The sequence below is a fragment of the Parambassis ranga genome, chromosome 16, assembly GCF_900634625.1.
Source record: "Parambassis ranga chromosome 16, fParRan2.1, whole genome shotgun sequence".
Lineage (NCBI taxonomy): Eukaryota > Metazoa > Chordata > Actinopteri > Ambassidae > Parambassis > Parambassis ranga.
In genome coordinates this window covers 5,118,039-5,141,329 of record NC_041036.1, presented here as the reverse complement: position 1 = coordinate 5,141,329, position 23,291 = coordinate 5,118,039, and the positions used below count along the sequence as shown (strand labels likewise).

At 43.1% G+C, this 23,291-nt stretch overlaps 2 protein-coding genes across 6 annotated transcripts in view; one reads left to right on the top strand and one right to left on the bottom strand.

Moving 5' to 3' along the window:
• Positions 1 to 15,976, top strand: part of snap91a (synaptosome associated protein 91a) — a 30,727-nt gene extending 14,751 nt beyond the window's left edge. Inside the window, exons 6-30 of one of the 5 annotated variants that reach the window (XM_028424667.1) lie at positions 44 to 137; positions 309 to 420; positions 813 to 919; positions 999 to 1,040; positions 3,485 to 3,546; positions 3,665 to 3,673; positions 4,049 to 4,061; positions 4,257 to 4,438; positions 4,539 to 4,630; positions 5,281 to 5,295; positions 5,476 to 5,691; positions 6,734 to 6,811; positions 7,703 to 7,972; positions 9,575 to 9,658; positions 9,942 to 10,010; positions 10,296 to 10,394; positions 11,090 to 11,161; positions 11,663 to 11,872; positions 12,935 to 13,102; positions 13,196 to 13,214; positions 13,303 to 13,393; positions 13,562 to 13,657; positions 13,837 to 13,971; positions 14,052 to 14,140; positions 14,343 to 15,976. In XM_028424667.1, the coding sequence (XP_028280468.1) occupies positions 44 to 137; positions 309 to 420; positions 813 to 919; positions 999 to 1,040; positions 3,485 to 3,546; positions 3,665 to 3,673; positions 4,049 to 4,061; positions 4,257 to 4,438; positions 4,539 to 4,630; positions 5,281 to 5,295; positions 5,476 to 5,691; positions 6,734 to 6,811; positions 7,703 to 7,972; positions 9,575 to 9,658; positions 9,942 to 10,010; positions 10,296 to 10,394; positions 11,090 to 11,161; positions 11,663 to 11,872; positions 12,935 to 13,102; positions 13,196 to 13,214; positions 13,303 to 13,393; positions 13,562 to 13,657; positions 13,837 to 13,971; positions 14,052 to 14,132 (2,416 nt within the window). In that variant the 3' untranslated portion in view covers positions 14,133 to 14,140; positions 14,343 to 15,976. The remainder of the gene's footprint in view (positions 1 to 43; positions 138 to 308; positions 421 to 812; positions 920 to 998; positions 1,041 to 3,484; positions 3,547 to 3,664; positions 3,674 to 4,048; positions 4,062 to 4,256; positions 4,439 to 4,538; positions 4,631 to 5,280; positions 5,296 to 5,475; positions 5,692 to 6,733; positions 6,812 to 7,702; positions 7,973 to 9,574; positions 9,659 to 9,941; positions 10,011 to 10,295; positions 10,395 to 11,089; positions 11,162 to 11,662; positions 11,873 to 12,934; positions 13,103 to 13,195; positions 13,215 to 13,302; positions 13,394 to 13,561; positions 13,658 to 13,836; positions 13,972 to 14,051; positions 14,141 to 14,342) is intronic. The other 4 variants (XM_028424668.1, XM_028424670.1, XM_028424669.1 and 1 more) reach the window with 4 other exon arrangements.
• Positions 15,977 to 16,855: 879 nt separating this feature from the next.
• Positions 16,856 to 22,179, bottom strand: prss35 (serine protease 35). The gene is made up of 2 exons (XM_028426589.1): positions 21,803 to 22,179; positions 16,856 to 19,126 (listed from the first exon to the last, which is right to left on the bottom strand). The coding sequence occupies exon 2, from the start codon at positions 19,108 to 19,110 to the stop codon at positions 17,833 to 17,835; it is 1,278 nt and encodes a 425-aa protein (XP_028282390.1). The 5' UTR covers positions 19,111 to 19,126; positions 21,803 to 22,179; the 3' UTR covers positions 16,856 to 17,832.
• Positions 22,180 to 23,291: the final 1,112 nt, after the last annotated feature.

Sequence of the window (23,291 nt, the reverse complement as noted above, 5' to 3'; positions counted from 1 at the left end):
AAAAGCCTCAGATTATTTCTGCTTCTCTCTGTGTGTGTCTCAGAGCTGAGGGAGCGATGAGGACCATGGCGGTGGAGAAGCTGCTGAAAGGAATGCCTATACTGCAGAGCCAGATTGATGCACTTCTGGATTTTGAAGTGAGTGACACTCGCTAATACGGACAGTTACAGAATCTGCTAATGAGACACTTTATAGTCTGATCATCTAGAACGTATAGATTTATAATAATGTATCAGTTAGATACTTGTAACTGAGTTTATTTGAGTTGAGATTTTACTGTCATTTAAGCTTTGTCTGTCTGTCTGTAGGTGCATCCTCCGGAGCTGAACAACGGAGTGATAAACGCCTGCTTTCTCCTACTCTTCAAAGATCTGATCAAGTTATATGCCTGTTACAATGATGGCATCATCAACCTGCTAGGTAAAGATGCATTGTCACTGTAATAAATACAGTGTAAATGGCAAACATACTGTGTTCCGTCTTGATTTGAAAGCATCGATGATTTTGGCAGACTGGAGGTTTCCTGGAAGTTTGGTCCAGATTTTTGTTGCAGTAAATGTACGGTGTTTATGTCTGAGTTTGCAGACAGGCAGGCAATGTTCAAGATGACCTAGGAGGTCTGGAACATTTGCAATTTAATTGAAGATCAGTAAAAGACTTTGGCTCTAAGCCTATTTTTTATTTTATTAAAGGACATCTGTGACACCTGAGGCCATTTGTTTGAGTTGTACTGTTTCAGGCAGTGTTGATGTTAGTGATTGATGGTTTTCTTTGGATTATTTAGTGTTATAAGAGTTTCTTCTTTCATGCAGAAAAGTTTTTCCAGATGAAGAGAAGCCAGTGTAAAGACGGGCTCGAGATCTACAAGAGATTCCTAACACGAATGACTCGGGTTTCTGAATTCTTCAAAATAGCTGAGGTAACCCGTCGAGCGCTGACAGGCACTGACGTGCTCCTGTGGTAACTCTTCTCTGATGTTTCACTGTTTTCTTCTACAGCAAGTAGGAATAGACAAGAATGACATCCCTGAGCTCACTCAGGTAAGACTGACAAAGCTTTTCTTTATGATAACTATGAGTTGATATTTTTTTAGTCTTCATACTAACAGAGCATGCCACTGTTCTAACTGTCCTGCATGTCATTTGAATGTCTGTTTCTTTCCTTCTGCTGTGTCCACCATGATTGTTTCCTTTTGACAACGATCACTCACAAACAGCTCTTCCACGCAGCCAATCAGCCATGGTTCTGTGGTGATTGACGGCCACTTGTGCCTTCCCCCTTCTCTTTTCACTTCCAGAGATGCAGAATGATCGTTCAGGCTGAGAGTGTGAGTAGTGAGTGGTGCACAGAGCACGCTTTGGGGAGCAAACAGCTATAGGGACGGTCCACAGTGTGAACTCTCTTTGCGTGTGCGCCTAGCAGACAGACACCGGGTGCTTTGATAAAGCGGGATGATGTGACTGGATGAGGCGCCAAGATAAAAGCTTCGACATGGCGACTGATGCTGCTGAACAGGCGGCTGTTCTTTTAGCTGCAAAGACTCTGAGCTAAACTTAGTTTTTAGTTCAACACCTATAATAAAGCACAAAGCGGCGTTATTCTGCAGAGTTTCCATGACAGTTACAGAGATTATTTTGTATACTTATTCTGACTTCCCAACATAAGGAATCCAAACTTAATTTTCCTCTCAGTTCCTCAATCAGACGCTGGCTTTTAAACTCTGTCCTGCTGTGGAAATTCTGTGACTAAGTTTGTGCTTTCAGACCTGCATGAAAAGCATGCCGTGATGCTTTTTAAATGTATGATTGCTGCAGGTCTTGTGCCTGTGAATTAAATAAACTGTATAGGACATGAATGTTAAGACTTCAGACCTGGCTAGATTCATCAATTCATAGTAGAAGTCAGGCTTGTGCCAGTGGTAACCACCTGGATTATGTTAGTATGGCTGGGGATTTTGGGAAATGTGCTTTTCCTTATAGCTGAGAGCTGAGTTAAAAACTGCTAAATGAGACTCGGAAATGCAGCAAACAGCTGGTCTGCACGAGCCAGAAGTAGGCTAAGAATAGAATTCCTCAAAAGACCTCTTAAGCTAGAGAATAGGAAGAGATGATCCAGTGCCTCACTTCCTTTAGCAATCAGATAGCTGTTCACATCCCCTAGTACTTTAAGCAGTGTTTATTTTATTGTTTATTTTTTATTTAGGAAAATGTGTTTTAACTATTTCACAGTCAGGATAACCCATAAAAGCTAGAGGAAGCATTTACATTAGATATTAATAGTCTGTTACTGGCGGTGTTATGGATACATAGTGAGTTGAGCTGAGAACTGGGCTTGTGTAAAAAAGACATAAAGGATAAATTAGTACTACAAGTGCAGCTGAACATACAAAGGTTACTGTTCTCAGGCCAGCCTAGAGACTATGAAGACTCCTGTCTTTACATAGTGTATGGGTGTATGGATCCCCCATGTCCCCAAAACTACAGTACATTCATCTCAGTCTCAGCCACCAATTTCTCCTCTCCTCCCTTCCAGGAGCTCTTACATCAGAACAAATGAGACGGGATCATTTTACCATTGACTGACTTTGTGGCTGCGCTGTTATGTCATCGCTCACTCACACACACAGGCACACACAGGCATGCATGCTAGATGTAGAATAACCTTTTTTAAATGATGGCACTGCTGCTCACATCAGAAATGACAGTGGTGTCACATCCATAGGAAGGATTACCACTGTGTGTCTGAGCATTGCAGTGATAGAGCTGTTATATGTGTCTGCGGTACGGCCCTGTTTCTGCTGGACGCTGGGGACAGACGTGTAGAAGTCCCAGGATGATAAATGGCCTGTTCGTCCTTCTCAGTGCCAAGACAAACTATTATCAGCCTGGCTGCCTTGTTAGTCCTGAGTTTTAAGGGATAATAGACAAAGCAGCTTTAAATGAATAGACCCAGGGAGTGAGTGACATATTTTATAAGGTGAATTAGCTTTGACCCCTCTTAGGAAGGCTGTTAGTATCTGTGTGACTGCATGTTGGGAGGCGGTCACGTCTCATTCAGCCTGACGGAGCATGCAGCCCTGGCTGTTCTCTCTGTTAGCATGAAGATTAACCTACTGTTTAATTTATTTTTTTTGCTTATGTATCCTGTTTATTCTCTTATTCTTCTTTAAACCTCTTTCCACAGCAACAACGAACAAAGACTTATTTTTCCAAGATATAAAAATATTAAAATAAAAATAAACATTGCTTTGGTTATCATTGCTCTGCGTCATTCCAAGCTTTCATCTAAAACAGTTATGAGAATATAAAATTAAGAGTCTAGTCCAGATGTTTCTAACAATTCCAAATATAATATTGCATAAAACATATTACAAAACTGTGTATGTATATGTGTATATGTTTATAATCGAAGACCAACATGCTGCATGTGTTTGCATTACAGCTGATAGCAGTATAGTAGCCCCTCTTTCTGTATTTCCCTTCAGGCCCCAGAAAGTCTGCTGCAGTCCCTGGAGACCCACCTGAACACTCTGGAGGGAAAGAAGCCGTAAGTAGCTGAATATATCTGCAGCTCCTCTGAGTTTCTTAATGTTTTACCAGCAGCTAATGCCTGTTGGAATAGTCCTCTCATACTACTTCTTTCCTCTTATCTTTACACAACTCAGTGAGGATAAGTAAGTACTCTCTGTCAAGGAGAACAGGTGTTTTTCAGTGATTCTATAGAATAGCATCTTCAAAGACACATATTCATATTTATGCAGAATTTTAAGATGCAGCTCTATAGAATTGTTTCCACACGTTGTGACTAAATGAACACACATCATTGACAGGTCTTGTCTTTAGCTCATTTCATTACAACATCTTTATCATCATCCGACTGTTCAGTGAGCCCTGACGTTTGCAAAGCTTCACATGCCTGCCATTCAAACACATTTAGTGCTCCCTGTCTGTAATGATGAGAAGCTTTGTTGCGATTCATTTACATTTATCTTCATGTTTCATCATATATATTATTGAAATCTTATGTTCTATCATTTTGTTTTTTGCAGGTCGCCCACGAAGGTAAGCTACATTTAATCCTAGTTTTATATGTATTGTCTTATAGCAGCAGAGTAGCAGTATAAATGTCTTCACCCCTAACAGGTTGTACTGCACACAGGTTGTGATTCATTGTAAATTCATGTGTTAAAAAAGCTGCTGAACCACATCAGCTTACGTAACCCTGTTTGTCACCATCTATCGGGGGTCTTTCTTCAGGACACGACAGCCAACAACAGCACGCCGGCTGCTGCCGCCGCCACCGCTGCTGCTCCGGCAGCACCAACCAAACCTGCACCTCCAGTCCCTGCCGGCGGACCTCCTGCTCGTCCCGGACCGCCTGCCAAACCCCCTCCGCCCGCCATCACTCCCACCGCTCCAGCCCGCACCAACACTAGCAAGTAAGAGTCACTTAACAATATTACAGTGTTTGAAATGAGCTGCGTCAATATTGCTTTTGGAATAGTTTGACACACTCTCCGTCCTTCTCTCTGTCTTTAGTACTCTTGATGATGGCTTCCTGTTAGATCTAGACCCCATGTCCTCTTCATCAGGTGGTGGTGCCGCAGCAACTACCACGACTGGATGGGGAGGTGAGATCATTCTGCTGTATATTGAAATATAACAAGGTAACAATCACAGCTTGTGGTAGAAGGAGGAGTTGGGCGAATGCTCGATTTGTGTTGATACAGAGGAGACACTACCTAATGTCAGAGAGTTGTTTCATTCCATTAACTGTAAAAGCTTCACTTTACATTTAGTGGAGTATTTTCTAAAGCATACAGTTGAAGTCACTGCAGAGTGATTTCAATACTGCAGTCAAATTAATGAAAACTATGTGCTGCCAAGAAGAAGAAAATCAATTTCAAACTTATGATACGCTTTAGAAAATGCTTGGCAGCAGTGTGGAGTGTACACAGCAGATGAAACCAACTCCTTCAGAGTTTAAGCAGCGGTTCCCCTGGTGATTAAAATGACAGTAAATTTCCATTAGAAAGTTGCTCTGATACTTGGGCCATTGTCCAGCTGAGACCTTTCCAAAACCCTAATTACATTACAGACCCTTTCTCTCTGTTGAATTGGTCCCTGTCTGCTTTATTGGCTTGTACTGTTGATGTCGGCAGCCTTCAAATTAAGGGCTTCTTAATTTCTTAAGAGGATCTCCATACTTTTTTTAAAGTTACACCTCTTCCCTTTGCACAGTCCTTCACTGACTCTGGCTTTTCTGGTTTGTGTTGTGCAGATCTCCTGGCTGAGGGTGAGTATGAGAACAGACTGAACATTAATAATCCCTGCAGGCCCATCAAATCTTCATCTTAATCACTCCCAGTCTGAACTTTCAGTCACTTTTTCTCATCCATCTCGCTCCTTATTCTCTCTTTCTCTGGGGGTTGTGACTGGGTCCTGGCATTTGGATTGCGGGGGTTTATCTGCGTAGCAACCCCAGCTGCTACTGATGGAGCCTCTGAAGCTCTCCTGGCAGAGGGACAGTCCCCTGATGCTGATACCACCACCACCACCACCGCTGCTGCTGCTGCAGCTCCCACAGCTGCTGCGCCCGCCGTCGCTGCCGCTGCACCAGCACCAGCACCCACCTCACTGCCCATCTCTGCTCCTGCTACCACCGCAACCACAGACATCGACCTTTTCGGAGGTCAGTGTAGGCGGAGGGGATGGTGTAGACTAAAATACACAGCATGCCAGCCTGTCTGCTATGGGCTATATGTAGATAACTACATATTAGGTTTATTAATTTGATTTTATTGTCCATAAACATGACAGCGACTATTTCACTGGAAACCTGAAACAATGCAGATTGTCTACTACCTAGAAACATGTTTAGCAGCAGCTTTAATCTTTAATGACTCCTTCTACCATCTAGCTGAAGAAATATTTGTAAAGTTCTTTTTAAATTGTACAGAGTGTCCTCGCTGTGACTCAGAATGGTTTTACATCCTGCTTTGTTACTGCTGCGCACGCTACTGTGCTGACATATTAATCAGCCGCCTGGTTACCATGTGTGGCACATCCCAAAAATATGAGCCAGTGTGGTGAGCTTCTTGCTTTCCTGGATGTATTTAAGCAAGTGGCAAAACACTGTTGTGTTTAGGTGTTAACACTCGCCGGTGTTTTGTGATGCTGCAGCATAATAACCCCACTGGAGTTCCTAATTATGATGCATATTTTTGGGAATTTAAGTTTTTTTTTTCCCTCATTGTTACAGCTTACTAACAGTTTCATACATATGTCCAATCTGGATTTGATTACTAAAAATAAGCTGATCAAGTTTTTTTTTTGTTTACTTTTGTCAAAGAGAGATTTAACCCCGTCCATCCCTGAACTTAACATTCCCCCTTCCTTGTCACAGAGTCCAAGTAACTTGTGACAACCTACCTCATTTCACCAGCCTGCACAGGCAGCGCACTCACTGAATGCAGCACTATGCAGCCCCTCAAAACTCATCATGTGACTGATGACACGATAAGATCAATCCCTGCTGTGGCCGGGCTGCATATTTCTTGTATTCTCTGCTTTTTTTCCCTGATGCTGACCTCTCATATTTTTGTTTTGTTTTGTTTTCTGTCCATTTTATGTGTTTACTCATCTTCTGTTTTTTACATCCCATGTGTCTGTCGGTGTGTCTGCACCGGGTGTTCTTTTTTGCGTTCCCGCTCTTTTCATCTGCAATACCCTAGATGCGTTTGCACCTTCCCCAGGAGACGGTCCTGCCGCTGTGGCTGCGGGCCCCGCTGCAGATGCATTTGCTGGATCTGGTGGGTGACAAAACAGCTTTAGTGTGACCTTATGAATGTGTGTGTGTGTGTGATTCCTATTTTATTAAAGCTGCTTCTGCTTCCATAAGAGACAGTAGAACAAACATGTGCCCCCCAGGGCCTACTGTCTCCTCCCCCCCAAATCCTGCTCTAATGCCACAGTCATTAACCCCTTTTCTTCCTTCATCTCGACTACTGTCCTCCTCCTAACACTCATCCAGTGATACTGCAGTAAAAAGCACAGTGCAGCTATACTGTATTGCAGAAATAAATGCACTTTATTTTATACCGCTGACCTTGATAACAGCAGGTGGTGATGATTGTACTAATCATCGCTGAGCTTTTTTCTTTTTCTTTTCTTTTATAATGACTCATTCAGTTGCTCTCTTTGGCCTTGCAGCAGGAAAATTACCAACATTTACAGTAATGTCTTTTCAGATAGGTCAGAAATGTCTCATTAATGCATACTTTAGAGCCCCTCCCTTGCTCTTAGGGTGAAAACCACTGAAACTGTTGCATGCTTTGGCATTAACTTTATCCTGCACCCACACCTGACAGTGTGAGCTCCTATTCTGCGCGACCAGCTGTAGTCAGTATACTGAGGAAACATTTTGTACTGACTGCTTGTGGATGCAGCACTGAAGTTAATGAGTGATGTGTGCTTGGTTTACTTTTTTAAAATCTAACACTGATTTGGAGCTTCAGAGGCATTTTGCCCAATAAAAAGGCTTTTTACAGTGTTTGTTGTTTTAACAAACCTTCCCCATCCCTTCCCCATCCACCCACCAACCCCTTCCTTCCTCCCTTCTTCTTCTTCCTCTTCTTCTTAAATCATAACCCCCACCTTTAACCCCTCAACACTACCTCCCATTGCTGCTGCCCTTCCTGAAGACCCCTTTGCTACGACGGAGGGGAGCGCGGACATTGCTCCAGAGCTGGACCTGTTCGCTATGAGGCCCTCTGACACGGGGGCTGCCGCCACTGCCGCTGCTGTCACCCCTCCCACCTCTAGCGAGGCTCCGACCATCATCGCCCCCATTGCTGCTCCCGCTGCCCCCACCCCTTCTTCCACCACAACCACTACTACTACTACCACAACTACCACCGAAACCACCACCACCACAGAGTCTGCAGCAGCCCCGTCTCTAGATATCTTTGGTGGTAAAGTCCTCTCATTCTGCCTCTCACTGCATTACCCTGCATTATGATGATGATGATGATGGTTTTATAAGGATGTGTTGCTCTTGCTACTGATGATGATGGTAGTGACAATGAAAATAACCCATTCCCTACATTTCAGATTTATTTTTGTATTTTCCATGATACCTTTCCTTCTGTTAGAGATCATTTAGAGTGAATCAAGCATTTTGGCCTCCTCTGATAAATACTAAAAAAACTCACTGCATTAAGAATTCTCTAATTATTTCTTGTTTGGGAACCTAAATGACTGCTAATTCAGTCTCTGAAGACTTTTTAATTCTCAGAGGTGGGTCAACTTGTTTTGATGATTAACCAGATACTAACAGTCTGCCAGACTTGGAGAGAAGAAACTGTGTTTTCTTCTCCTGTTTGTGTTTTAGACACTGGCAGCTGAGAATGCTTTACTGTAGCTTATGCACTCGAGTTAAAAGGGGATATTGCTAATTTCTGAATTTATTTTCTTGTTCCCTCCGACTGTCCCAAAGACTATTGGCTCCAAAATACTTATTTAAGTGAATGTGGAAAGTCTTTTACTATATAAGCAATTCCCACAAATACTGGGGACAAAAAAAGTAAAATAATTTGTAGACACAATGACATTTGTTTGGTTTTGTCCTGATCCAAGCTATTTTGCTTGGCACTAACTGGCGACCATTGGTTTTTCTCCAGGAAACATTTAAATTTGGTGTAATTAGCAGATTTATTAAAGGTAGGGTAGGAGATTTTGAAAACTCAGTGAGAGTCAGCCAGATTTTGAAAGTAAACGCACGCCCCTTTCTATCGGAGCTCACCCCAAAGCCACACCTCCCAACCACTCTGTGACTTCGGCCATCATCATGCACGGTACCGTACGTGTACGCAGAGCAGGAAGAGAGTGACAACCAGCCAATACCCCGCGCAGGGGCGCCTCATAGGATTGGCTGATGTTTTTAGCTTTTATAGCTTCCACAGATGATTCATGTTCTTCGTTTTAAAGCGAAACTGCCAAACTAATCGGTTGCTATCGTATTGTAAAGAGAAGTTACACTAATTTAACAAAAAGGGCATCAGAATGAAATCTCCTACCCTACCTTTAAGTGGAAAAATCAATGGTCAGAATGTACCTGTGTGCATGTTAGCATGCTCACACTAACTTTTATACCTCTGTGTAAAGGTTCGTGCACATTTTGGAAGCTCAAGTCATATTAAAGCTTGTAAACCTCAGGTTTGAAATCCTGTATTTAACCAAAAGAACACATCTGGGTTTCCTAACTTATGAGGACCAAATATAGCCTCTTTATAAACTTGCACCAAGCTTTCATATGTTAGCAGACTTTAATGTGAGGTGCTTACAAACCACATAAATTACTAGTTTTGTCTTCATGCTGAAATTTGGCGATATTCCCCTTTAACTTTTGCACTTTCATTTTGCATTGCACTGAATAGACACACAGCAACTTACCCATGTAATGATCGAAGTATGTGCTCTCTCTGCTCTCCCTCATCTCTCTTCTGAACTCCTCATTTTGTATGCACTGGACTTGAACTCTGAATGTACATATGATTGTGTGTCCTTGTTCTTAGATATGTTTGATTCTATGCCTGAGCAAAGTCCTACCACAGAATCCAAAGCTGCTACCACTCCTAGCGTAGACCTTTTTGGTGCAGGTACAGGAGTTGATATCCATTTCTCTCTGTGTTTGGAACCTCTTCATCTCTTCTGGTTTCCATATGTCCACTCCTTCTGTCAACTGTATTTTCTCACACTCGTCTTGGTTTGTCCCCCCATAGTGGTATGAGAACTGTGCATGCAACCCACTCGTCAAGTATTAGATTGTCGTTGTGGCTGCTTTGTCTCTCTACCTGCCACGCTAACGCTTTTCTTTGCTTTCCAACCTCCACGGTTTCCTTCTTTCTTGTGTTCTGCCTCTCGCTTGCGTTGGTAAATTAGACCTTCCTGCTGTTTCACGCGGGCCCTCTCCTTTGCCCGAGCCGGTTCCAGCAGGAGACATTGTGACGGGTGAGTTAAGCTGCTTTACCTTCACTGCATCACTGTTTCCCTTCCTTCTCTCCAAGAGGCGTGCAGCCAGGTGTTTGACCTCCACTTCCAAAACGGTGCACGCTTAAAGGATGTGGATACCCAGTTAAGATGCAGGGACGCTTGCTTCTTTTTCCTACTTCTGCATGTCTGCTTTAGTTCGTTAATGTAGGCAGAATAACACTACACCAGCAGAGGATTCTGTCCTTGGAAACACATGAAATAACAGACTGTCATTGCTTTTAATGTCCTTCTGCTTCTCTCCAGATTCGTTTACAACTCCAGCTCCTGCAGCAGCTCCTGCTCCGGCCCCAGAAGTCCCATCTCCACCTAAAGCAGAGCCAGAGCCAGTCATCGACCTGTTGGGTACCGTACCTCAGAGCACGAAACACAAACATAGCCTATAGTGCTGTAAATCAAATATTTATTTATCCATCTGTATAGATTAAGCAGCTATGTGTGCTGTAGGTGAAACTACATATCTGAGTTAGGAATTCTGAGAAGACACACACTGTTGTTGAGTTTGGTGCTTTACCTCAGACAGCTGTGTCCTTTCAGCTAACAGGGAGACTATAAATATGTAGAAGCTGCCTTGATGATTTACTGTTCACCAGTATTTGCCATGAAATGTCATCTCTAGTACACAAGACACTGGTTAACTTGGTGTTAATGTACTTTACGCATCATATACTTTAACATGTTTTTCTCCTGTTTTTTGTCATTCTTCAGTTTCACAGTAAGTTCTCAGATGAGTGTTTGTAGCAGCACAGCTTGTCTAGATGCTGTTTTAGTCTAGGTGTCGGTGTGAAAATAATTTCATACAGTTTTACTGCAGGCAGATTCTAGATGTGTAACAGACACTGTGTGTGTTTGTCAAGGTGTGTGTTAGTTTCACGAAAGTGTTAATGGACTGTTCATGTTCACATTTGAGCTTTTTTACCTTTTTATAATGATAACCTATCTCCTAACCCATCCCCCCGCTTCACCTTGTGGTCCAGGGCTGACCTCTCACACCTTTCTGCCCTTCATGCTGCCTTGTGGATAACCGGATGTTCCTGCAGACTCCTTCAGTGATCCCGTTGAGGAAACTCAGAGCTCTGCTCCTGGGGGGCCTGGAGATGACCTTCTGGGAGGTGAGACTTTTACATTTTATCTCTTTATGTTAATTATGATTAAATTAAAAAGGTGGACTTGACCAGATGGATGTAATGAGATGTCCTCAGATGTCCTCAGATATCTGGCGAAGGGCTGGTAGAACTGTTTCATGCTGATTCAGACTTCGTGCAGTTAGTAATGATGGAGATGGAGATGCATTTGTCAAATTAATAATTACAAAGGCTTGGCAAGACTTGTGGAATTGATTACACAGCAGCTCCAAAATGACTTAGTACTCATTTGGAAATGTCTGTCCATTGATGTCTCCTAATGATGTCATAGCCAGCTTTTGTCCACCTTCCTTCTGTCTTTGCTAAATTCCAAGTGTACTTTCTAGCCACACTGAAACTATACCTTTAAAAAGCATTTGGCCATGGGAGAGAAGCAGGATTTTTCTTTCCTCTTTCTGAGTCATCTGTTGCATTATTCCTTCTTACATACGTGCTCACAGTCTCACTCCCGCCTGTCTTTTTCTTCAGGCCTGATGTCACCCACTCTTGCTCCCACCGCTGCCCCATCTCTGGCTTCAGCCATGGCTCCGGTGCAGAATGACCTCCTTGAGTCGGGCTTTGATGCTCTGGGCTCGCTTCCTTCACCAACACCACCGGTACCTGTTGCCGTGGCAGCAGCATCAGCACCAGAGACTGCATCCAGCACACAGGCGCCCCCTGGTGGCTTTGATGCTTCAAGTAAGTTGAAAAGAAGATTTTTATATAAAAGTAATGAATTCACTGTCATGTGTTGTGAAATGTACATTTTAAAAAGTGCTTTGTTCATATTTGTGCAGGTCTTCTGCTTGCTGTGCATAATTCTGGTCTGCTTTTAATGAAACTGAGCTATTTTTACAGTGGACTTATCTTTTGCTGCTGACAGCTTGACTTATGCATGAATGAGACACTGACGTGCAGCTGTCACCGTCCTCCTGATGTAAAACTGTTGTTTCTGCTGACTGCTGTTCTCCTCAGCACTGCTGCCTCTGTTGCAATGATTTATTTCTCTCTCTTGCTCTTTTCTCTTTTACTTCTTGCACTTTCACAAATGCTGTGCTTTCTTCACCTCCTGGTCACCGCACCCTCTCAACCCCACTCCATGAGCGACACCTCTTTCTTTCTTTCTTTCTTTCTTTCTTTCTTTCTTTCTTTCTTTCTTTCTTTCTTTCTTTCTTTCTTTCTTTCTGTCCTTCTTTCCATCAACCATCCCCCCCCTCACCCACTTCCTCTTCCCCTCTGCTGGGTCATTGCTTGCTTCTTCTAATCTGTAATTGGTGAGTTGAACCCTGCAGTTGGTTTGCAGCATGTGCAGTATGGACAGCTCCCCCCTTCTTTTCAGAGGCATTGCTAATTTGCATGTTGCAGAATTACCCCGTGTGTCTCCTGCATGAGCCAAGACACGCTGTTTATCTCTGTACAATCTTTAATTACATCTGTAGCTGCCCTTTTTCGAACAGTGGCTCTTAGACTGCCATCAAGGCCTGCGCAGTGTCATTTATTGGGCCTTGATGGCACTTCCTGGGATCCTGGGACATGTGATTGCTGTCGTTTTTTTTTTTTTTTCTTTGAATGCTCAAATATACCTACAGTACAGTCTGACATTGTGCATGTGATGCACAGCTGACTGCTGATGCTATCACAGCTGGATCGTCCCCCGTCACCATCTGCCCCTCTGCCTGCATTAGCTGGATTAGAGATTCACAGGTTTGTAATCCTGTGTTGTTTCTCTGATGTCCCGCCATTCTCATCCTCTCTCCAAAGTGTTTGGTGGATTAGGCGACTTGCTGATGCCCGCCATAACGCCCCAGAGCACTGGGGGTAGCACAGCTGGAAGCACAGCAGGAAGCATCGGCGCTCCGCCTGCCACACCACCTCCAACCAAAACCATCGGAGGGGATCTGGACTCCTCTCTGGCCAACCTTGTTGGAGGTGACATGTTTTTTCTTTCCTGGAGTTCAGAATAACATAAATAAAACAAAAATAACTTTTTGGAAATAACTTTTCTTCCTCATTTTTGTTCAGACCTTGGAATGAAGAAAAAGTAAGTGAATTTAAATATGGTGAATATTTGTGTTTTTGCATGTATACATATAGATTTAATATGGCTCCTGTGTTTCATTGTCCTTTAGAGACCCGCAGAGTGAGAAGAAACTGACAGGAGGAGCCAACTGGATGCCACAGGTAGCCCCCACAAGCTGGGGTACACCAGGAGCCCCTATGGTAAGAACAGCGTGGTCTCCCACCATGAAATCACACATCATCCGAAAATAGTGTTTAGAACCTTCCAACACAGCTATAACATCAAACTGTCAACAACAAACATTCATGCAGATACTCACAGATCATATAAGTGATTGTGTTGATGTAACTTCTGTCTAATTTTTTTAGGCTGGTGCTGCACCTGGAGCTCCTGGGGCACCAGTAGGAGCTCCACCTGGCACCGCTATGGTGCCACCAATGATTGCACAGCCAGGCATGGGCATGGTGAGCTTTACTTCATTCATATTGAATCCCTCACTTAAAAGCTAGCAGAAAAGAGGGCTGGAGTGTTTTGAGCAGACTGATCTCAGATTTAGGTGGTGTAAATTACTCCAGACTTTGGAGCTGCTTGTAGCTTCATGGTGGGTAATCCTCAATCTGATGTACTCTTCTTACATTACCAGCCTGCTGCAGGAGGGCCTGGAGCCCCTATGATGCAACCTATGATGGGTCAGCCCATGATGGGACAGCCCATGATGAGACCCCCCTTCACTGGGGTGGCTGGAGCTGCACCCGGAGCCGCTGCACCAGGAGCACCGGTGACACATTTAATATGCGACAGCACACGGTGGATTCATTGCTCCATGCTTTCTATTTATGAATATCTGTGGTTTCGCAGCTTTCTCCAGGACCTGGAAGCCAGAGCCCCAAGAAGCCTAAGGACCCTCTGGCAGAACTCGACCTCAAGGACTTCTTATAACACCCCAGGTAGGAGCTCAGACCTCACTCAATATTATATTTGAATAAAATGATAGTGGGCCTTAAATTGACGATTAGCTACTCGTCTGTGCTATTAAAGACTTTGTGCATGAACTCTTGAAAAATAAAAGCTTTTAGGGGGGAGAAATGTTGCCCTATGAACATGACACTTACTTTGAAGTGCTCTTCACATCCTGTCCCCTCTGCATAGCTGCTTTCCTCTCTGGATCGGGGTCCTCTCACCTTCTACCTGGTGTCTGTCAACATCTCAGGATGCCAGCAGTGTTCTCAGCTTCTCAACTGTCTAACAGCCTCTTTTCTCCCCCCCCCCTGTCCCACCCATCCACACCCCACCCCTCCCTTCTCCCGTGTGATGTTGTAGCACAAACTGTGAAAGTGAACCATAGCGGATTATATAGAAATATATGAGAAAAAAAAAATACAAGTGTGTGCTCATGTTGATGTGACTAATCTTTTTGTTTAAACAAAATCACACCAAAAAAAATCTAAAAAATACGTGAGAGAAAGTGAAAGCGTATGTTTAGGTTTATTTCTTGTACTGAGTTGAATGATGGATGTGCTTTGGTGTCCTAATCTCCACCCACTGCCCTGTCTCTGTCTCCGCCTCCTTATAAAGGGGGAGGAGCTCTTCTTTGTTCCACTCTAACTGGGATGAGAGTGGCAAACTAAGCCCCAGTAGACCTTTTATTTTCATTTTCGCAGAAACATGTTGCGTGTTGTTTACAGATGGTCCTCTTTGATGTACATAATATTTCTCTGGCGAGGATTACGTCTCTATTCTGTATGTCTGTTGAAGAGAAATATAAATGTGAATCAGACATGAAACTGTACGAAGTCGTGTGAGTATCCCTCTATCTCCTGTCATCATTTGAAAGTATTTCCAAACGAATATGACTATGTGATTAACATACTGTATATTTAGAATCAAATTCTATGGGCTTCTGAGTCATTCTCCACCAGCAGGTGATCCTTTTTGTTTTTTTACTTGTGGCTTATTTTTCTATGTTTTTTTTGTCTATTTGTTTCATGTTATTTGTTTGTTTTAGAATAATCCTCCAGACTGCTGTCCATATTTGCTGGCATTGCTATTAAAGAACATATCTCACAGAGAATGCGCTTTAGTTTTTCATCAACTTACCCCAGCACACTGTAACCTTTATAACATTTATTCTGGTTACCTTTGTGTTCAGACAGCTTAAATTAAAAAAAAAAAAAAAAAAGCAGAGGATGTTCTTACTGTGGCCTAAAATCCCATCACCAAAAAAAGTCAGATTAAAGGTATACTGTTGTGTTTTTCTGTTTACATTCACCAAAGAGAGAAATCCAGTAAACAATGTTTGATTTTATAAAAAGAAAAATAGCTCTCCTTGTTAATAAACTCCACAGAGTACCTTTAATTTCTCTGCTATTGATCAGGACTGGTCGCAACGCTGCTTTTGCAGAAACACACCATGATTGGCAAAATGTAAAAGCTGTCTGAGCATAGCTCTTTTTTTTCCTGATGGCTCACTTTAGTTAATGGAATTCTGTCAGACCGTAAGCGGCCACATGGGAGCAATGCAGTGGAGGCCACTGTTGCCGTTCAGTGTTTGATATGTTGTTTGGACAGCGTTCACCGGCTCCTGTGTCCTCATGTTAGTGGATTGGTTGTGAGGATCGATTGTGATTCAGAGGGAAAAATAGCGGGAGATTCCAAACCGTTTTTCATGACTGACTTATGAAAATTGTATTTTTGTTTAGTTGTAAATTTATTTTATTTACAATGCGCCCTTCCCCCAGTGCATGTAAGCCCTTTGAGATGCAATAAATTCAATGACGGAGTGAGCTGCCCATCTTTTTCTTGAACTAACATTCAGATGTAGAAGCACTGTTGTGGTTTCTGCATGAGAAATGAAGCCGTCGTGTTGACTGAAACTTGCATTACTTATTCTTAAAGGTAACAAAACCATGGACATGTCAGTGTTTTAAGTCAATAAGGCAATTGTGTGTGGGACAATTACTTTGTATAAGTCATCTAGAACAGAATAATATACATTTAGAGTTAAGTAATAAAAGAAAAAACATCTGTACTTCCCTTAGGCCTACAGATAAGTGGAATATTTGAACTGTATCCAAACAAAATTACATTTTTAGCCATGTAGTTCACAAAATTGAGGATTTTCTTGCATTTCTACATCTAAATGGCCATATGTAAACCTCCATGTCTTCTACTTTTGAGTCATTCGGTGTTGGATTAAGGGTCAGTATTGGGTTAAAGTCTTCAAGTTCTCTTTCTGTCTAAGTCTCTGGAGGCAAGCAAACAAACCCCAAACATTTCCATCACTTATCGTCATTGGTCTTTGGCCATAAGTTCACCGTCACTCTAGTTTTGCTGTTTGTCATGTAGATCAAATTAGTACTTATAGAAGCAGGCCTTTGGCCTGCAGAGCCCGTGGTGACATCCGAAGGTTCTCTTGCTAAGGCGATGTCAATATTATTGATTTGAAGGAGTGATGAATGGAGAGCTATTTTAATATTCACTCTTAAGAAGACCAAGATTTTTGTTCTTTTTGCAATTATTACAGTAGTTGGTGTTGACTTACTGTGTAATAATTAAAATAGACTAGTTTTATAAAGGCAGAAATATTATTTGTCACCAGGAAACACACACACACACAGTGACATACTCAGAAACGATTGTAATCTTGGTTTAATGGTTGGAAGTCTTCAAACTGCAACATGAATTTCATTTATTTGGTATTTTAAAAGGACACTCATGGACACTTTTTTTGGAATATAAGCAACATAGAATTTTAAAAAAAACAACAAACAAACAAAATGTTACACTCCTAATTAATAAATTTGTATCATATAAAATTATTGTGGCTTCTGTAATCTCAATTAGAATCAGAGAAATATAAACAGCTCAAGTAAATTGCAGAATGGTTCAGTCCCAAATATGTAGCCTCACATTAAATACATAGTTACAGTACTAGGCTATCAACATATATTCTGAGAAGTACCCCCCCCCCCCCAGCAAAAAAAAAAAATAGTTTACAGTTCCATAAATTAGCACCACGTCGTCTGGATGAGCACCGATATCTTTATGTGCACAACAATGAAACCACATTTCACTGCATTGCGAGAACAGAGAAAAGATGGTGAGACTCACAAAAAAAATCTTCTATCCAGGTTCCACGAGGAGCCTTTCTCTATTTAGACAGAAAAATAGTCTTATTTATAAAGGTAGTAAAAAAAAAAACTTCTAGATATACACAATGCAAAACACCAGCTCGTTCAATCAGAATGTTTATAAAAAGTGTTACAAAAAAGTATCTCTATATATCGTACAAGTTACATTTATTTTTCCTGGGTCTTTTGTCAAAGCCAATGCTGTTTTTTTACAGTGTTGGTGAGGGCCTGAAAATGCAAGTCTCTCTATAAATGTATAACAGGGCTTATAATACAAACATGTTTTTTTTTTTGAAAGAGTCAAAATAAATTAGAAAAGCTGAAGAGCCACAGTTCTCCGGATGCACTGACGGGTTCCTGTTGTCAGCGCTGAGTCTGTATGGCTGTGTGTTGATCAGGAGCAAGGCGTGAGGAGCAGAGGCAGTCGTTGGGCCCCTGGTTTGTGATAAATGGTGGATAATACAGGCTGGGAGTGTGTTGTTTTGGAGGTGGCCCTGTGGCGGTTACTTTTAGGCTACCTGGCACTCGCTTGAGTCCCCGTGGATCCAGTAGCAGATCTGAGCGTATTTGAGGGGTGTTATCCTGACCGCCACGTTGTAATCCTGCTGACTCCCGTCCCCATTAACATCCACCCATTGGTGCCCAGAGAAAACTCCAATGATCTTTCTCTTCCACTTCTTCTTGCCTGGTTCTTTGAGGCGGATGTAGACCCCAGAGCCGCTGGAGCCGGGTTTGGCGTCGCAGTACTGATACAACAAATCATTGGATTCTTCAGACACAGAGCAGAACCGGTACACCAGATTACTGGGTCGATCATCGTCAAAGCCAGAGAAGTGGATCCTCCCTGCAGGGAGCTTCTTGACTGATGGTATGACACCCAGATCCATGTGCTTTACTTTCGGGGCTTTCTTCAGCTCGAGGACTGCGTAGTCATAATCTGCAGCCAGTCCATCAGCCACACCTTTGAACCAGCCCTTCGGAACCTGCGTCTGTTTGACCTTGGTCCACTTGAATGAAGGTTTCTCCGATTCTGCACTTCGTCGACTCCGGCTCTTCCGACTTTTCCCTTTCCCTTTACGGTCTCCTTTGCCAGCGGTCTCCTCCTTTTCCTGCACCTCTTCTTTAGCTTTGTCTCCCTTTCGTCTTTTGCCCTTTCCTTTCCCCCCTCTCCCTTTGCCTCCTTTGCCTCGCCTGGACTTCTCCTTCAGAATACCAACACGTAGCTTCTGCACACCATCTAGATAGTCCTTCCCGTCATGGATGCAGTGTGCAGCAGTCAGCACATGTTTAGGTGACACTAGAACCCCAGAGCATCCCGTGGAGATCTTCACAGAGGTGGAGAAGGGGTATTTGGTAGAGAACTGCTTATCTGTAATGGTGAAGCGAGTATCCGTGCCGTACACCTCCCGTTTGTGGCGGGAGCTTGACGAGGTGTTTCTGGACCAGACAGATGCCTCGTTTAGGTGCTGCACTGAAACTGAGGTAAGTGTGCGTGTGCCATTATCGTAGACTGTCTCATAGGACAGCAGCTGCTCCAGGTCGTCCAGAGAAGGTGAAGGAAGGTGACGCTGACACTCAATCCCACAGGTCCCGCTTAGCTCCGGCTGAGGCTGAGCTGAGAAGTTGGGGCTGGTGAGAGGCACAGTGCGTCTTTTCCTTACCAGAGGCAAGTTCCACTGCGGCCAGGTGTACTGGTCATCCACGGCCTTCTCCTCAGCAGCCACAGCCACCACCACAGACAGCACCGTCACCGGGAGCAGCACACACAGAGGAATAGGGCCCATCATTAAGTTGGGCCTGGCTCTGGAAAAAACAAAATGGAAATCATTAATCTCTCTGTTGATGATTCACCTCTTGATTCTAGGACTCTGTGCACATTTAATAGTCCACAGAAGACACGTCACTGGGCTTACCACCTACTCTTGGATGGTTTCCACAGAACAATGACATCTGACTTTTAATGTGGCACCATCACCTGGTAAGCATTCACTAAAAATCTAAACATTGTGGCATTCAGGGTTCAGATGATGAGTCATAATAACCTTGATCTTGTAGCTAAACATCACAGTGAAATAGGAATAAAAAGAGTGTGTATGATAATGCTTGTAAAGTGGGGCACTAGTGCACAGACATCTCTGCCTCCTCCTCTTTTATCTGGTCCCACCTGAAACCAATTAACAGAATACACATCTAGAGGCCACATGCTCACACACAGGCTACTAGTAACAGCTGTTTTTTTCCTGGTCATGTGATTGGTTGCTTTAGATGACTGATTTGGTTTACCCCATCATTAGAACATTTGGTTTGGTTGAATCAGCTATGAGCAGGTATTTAGAATGACCGAAAGCCAACAGGAGGTGTCTTCAGTCTAACTGGTAAATTGTAGGTTTTACAGATGTGTTGCACTTTTAACCCTTTTGCTTTATTTTACATCTTGAATGAAGAATGATGAATTGGAATTGTATTTATTAGTCTTTGTTAGTCTTTTTGTTTTAATGAATGAACCTGTCCATTCTTGAGATTGAGAAGTTGCCATCTAAACTGTAACTTCCTCTTTTACTGCACTCTGCAGAAGCTGTAATGTTGAGGCCTCAAATATACACAAAGTTCCATTTACAGCCACACGGAGGCGATGTAACCCAGATTCTTAGTCATTCAGCTGACTTGGAGCTGCACAGTATACACAAGTGGACAGTCTCTTGTGCACAGTCGCCGAAAATGCTGCCCAAAGTGGTTCAAATGACACTCAGTTAAAAGTATTCTTTAATTCTTGAAACGCGTCTGCAGATCTGATGCATTCACTTTTGTGGTTCAGAGGAGATTTACAGTCCTCTGAGTCTCACTGGAGGCTGCGGGCAGCGAGAAGGAGAGGATGAACTCGGATCCTCTGAATGAGCTGAGACATTGGCTTGGAGGTTTGCCACAATGGTTAACCTTCTCTTTCTGTAATGACCATATCTGGTTTCCTCAGCTCCACTGGACTCCTTGCATGCACAAGGATGACATCAAGAGAGAGAGCCGGCTGCAGACAGCTGAGTGCTTCATGTTGTGAGTGTGAGGCTGCCAATAATCCTGATAAACCCATAAAGAAAATTACGATTTGGGTGCGTTTTAATAGATTCAGCAGACCATCACTTAACTACAGAGTTTCTCTCAGCGTGGCTGTGGTGATGAGGTCACACAGGAGAGAAAATGATCTGGATGCAGCCGAAGTTGATCACCTTCAGTCTGGATGTTTGAGGAGGTTAAATACAGACTGACACAGGCTGAGGATGAACCACAGACACATACTCTGCCTGGTTTGGCAAAGCTCACAGGAGCCTCAGCTGAGAGGGACCACTGTCTGTACAGTATCGCCTGTGGACCACATCAGTGCTTCATATCAGTGTTTAGTTCATGTTTCAGTTCAGATTTGTGCATCAGTAAGTGCATTGTCGTCCATCTGAGACTGCAAAAGGGGACTTTCTAGCTGAAGAGTCTAATAATCCAAACCCAGCAGCCAGCATGTAACCAGCTTGCAACAGACGGCAATAAAATACAAGGCCGCAGAGCTGTAAAACAGCCCGAATAAATGAGAATACAAAAATGACCCTTCATCTCTGTTCAGCTTCACACTCCCCGCCGCCAGACTCAGACACAACACAAATCCAGCAGAGAGCCTGCAATTATTCAGCACGAAGTGGAAACTGATATGCTGCCATGACGGCTCTTGGTCTTAGAAAGCACTCATTTTAACTCCACTATTTTTCCACTGCCGTCAGCTAAAACAAGAAGCTGTGCCCTCTTCATCCCTGAGAGTCACAGCAGAGGACACACACACACACACAGGAGACCAAGGCAACCAAAGGAGGGCGCTGTGGCGCAACCGTCCATGTCCAACTCAGACAGAGGAGACAGCCACTGTCTAGTTCAAGAGCATGTTTATAAAAAAAAACCGTGGATTTCATTCAGTTTGACCTCTTTACTCAACTTTAAATAAACTTCTGCTTCTCAGTTAGAACAACACAGCAGGACAGACACTGTTAGAGGTTGAAAAAGAGGAAATCATACCCCAAAAGTCTGATTTAAATAACAAAACATCTTCATGTAGGTGCAGATTATGGTCTCAACAAATCACAGCCATCAATAAATATCCATGAAGCAGAGAATGCCATAAATATTGATAATTGTGCATCTGCATCAGCTGGAAAAAAAGAGTCTGTTAATTGAAATACCAAAACATAATGACTACCTTTAGGTCATAACAATAATAAAGATGGCAGTACTCAGAAAAATGTAATATTATATGTATAAATGAAGAATATGGTGCAATATTCAGGCTAAAAAAAACGTAAATGCGCTTTATGTATGTAATGTAAAGTGTAATTATTAAATGACCTAAAATACAAATAAGTAAACAGAGCAAAAAAAACAGACACATTTTCTGCGTGTTTCCATCGACAGACCGTGATAACTGCAAAACAACGCAAGGCTTCCTACCTGCTCGCATCCGATTGATGGAAATGCCAAATCCGCAACGTATTGTTTGTTTTCCCCTGGATATGAACAAATATGATCCCTCCAGAAAACAACCGGGTGTTAGTGCATCCCAGACGTCCCGGTATCAGCCGGCTGCCTTCTCCTCATTGCTCCTTCAAAGAGGCTGAGAGAAAGTCGCAGCCGGGACGCTCCGCTCAGGCTGCACTTGATGCTGAGGAGGGAGGGAAGGGAGGGTGGACAGAGAGGGAGGGGGGGAAGAAAAATCTGAAAAGGACTTTTTTTTTCCACTTGTGACAAAAGCTGTTCACATATGGGTGGGACCAGGCCGAGCGATCTAAGTAAAAGGCTGAATCTGGTGGGGGTGAAGTCAGTGGTCTATTCAGTCAGGAGGTGCGTTGGTATAAAACCCCGCAGCAGCCAGGCAGCAGGAGGAGGAGGAGGAGGAGGAGGAGGCACAAATGAACCGCTCCTCAGTCAGTCAGTGGGACTCTCTCTGAAGGAATTAGTTCCACTGGGCTCCACAATAGTTTCTGAGGCGTTTCCATTGTGGTCCGTGTGAGCCACAACATCTGCAGGGCTTTAATTCTGCAACTCCACTGAGACGAGAACATGAACGATGCTGCTCTTATTCACCTGAAAAAAGATTCTTTCTTTTTCATTTTTTACAAACATCACGAGCAGAGATGGATTTTAGAGTGCTGTGTATATTAACATCTTTCTATTCTGTTTGTTCACCCCAACAAAAATGTTTCAGCCAAGTTTGTCTTAACTGTGACCTTATGCTCAGATCTCCACAGATTTAACATCCGTACTGAATATACAGTGCAACAAAATGCACAAACTCTTTTGGCAGATTTGTAACTGAACACCTCCCTCTTCTCTGAGTGGCAGGGTGACCTGCTACCTCAGACTTTCTAACAGCCCACTCACATTATGCTGTATGTTTAGTCTTTGCATTAGGGCCAAAAGATAAGAGCTCTCCTACTGATGGCAGAGGAATGCTGCAGTGACGAGTTGAAGTTTCATGAGACAAAAAAAAAGACCTGGAAAATATGTGTGTAATGAGGGAGGGAGGTAGAGAGAGGGACAGAGGGTGAGGGAGTGTGATGATACACATCTGGCGCAGGATGGAATGAGGAGCACAGGATGTCATCAGGAGTAGAAACTGATCTTTGAGAAATCATCTTTTGTCACTTTGATGGCTTCACAGCCTATAAAATGGCACCTGTTCCTTAAAACTGTGTGTGTGTGTGTGTGTGTGTGTGTGTGTGTGTGAGAGAGAGAGAGAGAGAGAGACTTGGGTGGCACCTAACTAATGATCGTGATGGATGCTCCTCCATGTGGCGTCAGTGTCACACACCTACAAAACAGTATTTTACTGAGAGGCCTCCTTCAGACTCTGCGTGTTAATGAACCATAGCTACACCTCGAGACCTGCTGTTCAATAAAAACAACACTGTTGTGACTATAAACACACAATCACAAAGCT

Bases quoted from the DNA above. Each gene is read 5' to 3' on its own strand.
- prss35 (XM_028426589.1), bottom strand. From the start codon at position 19,110: ATGATGGGCCCTATTCCTCTGTGTGTGCTGCTCCCGGTGACGGTGCTG.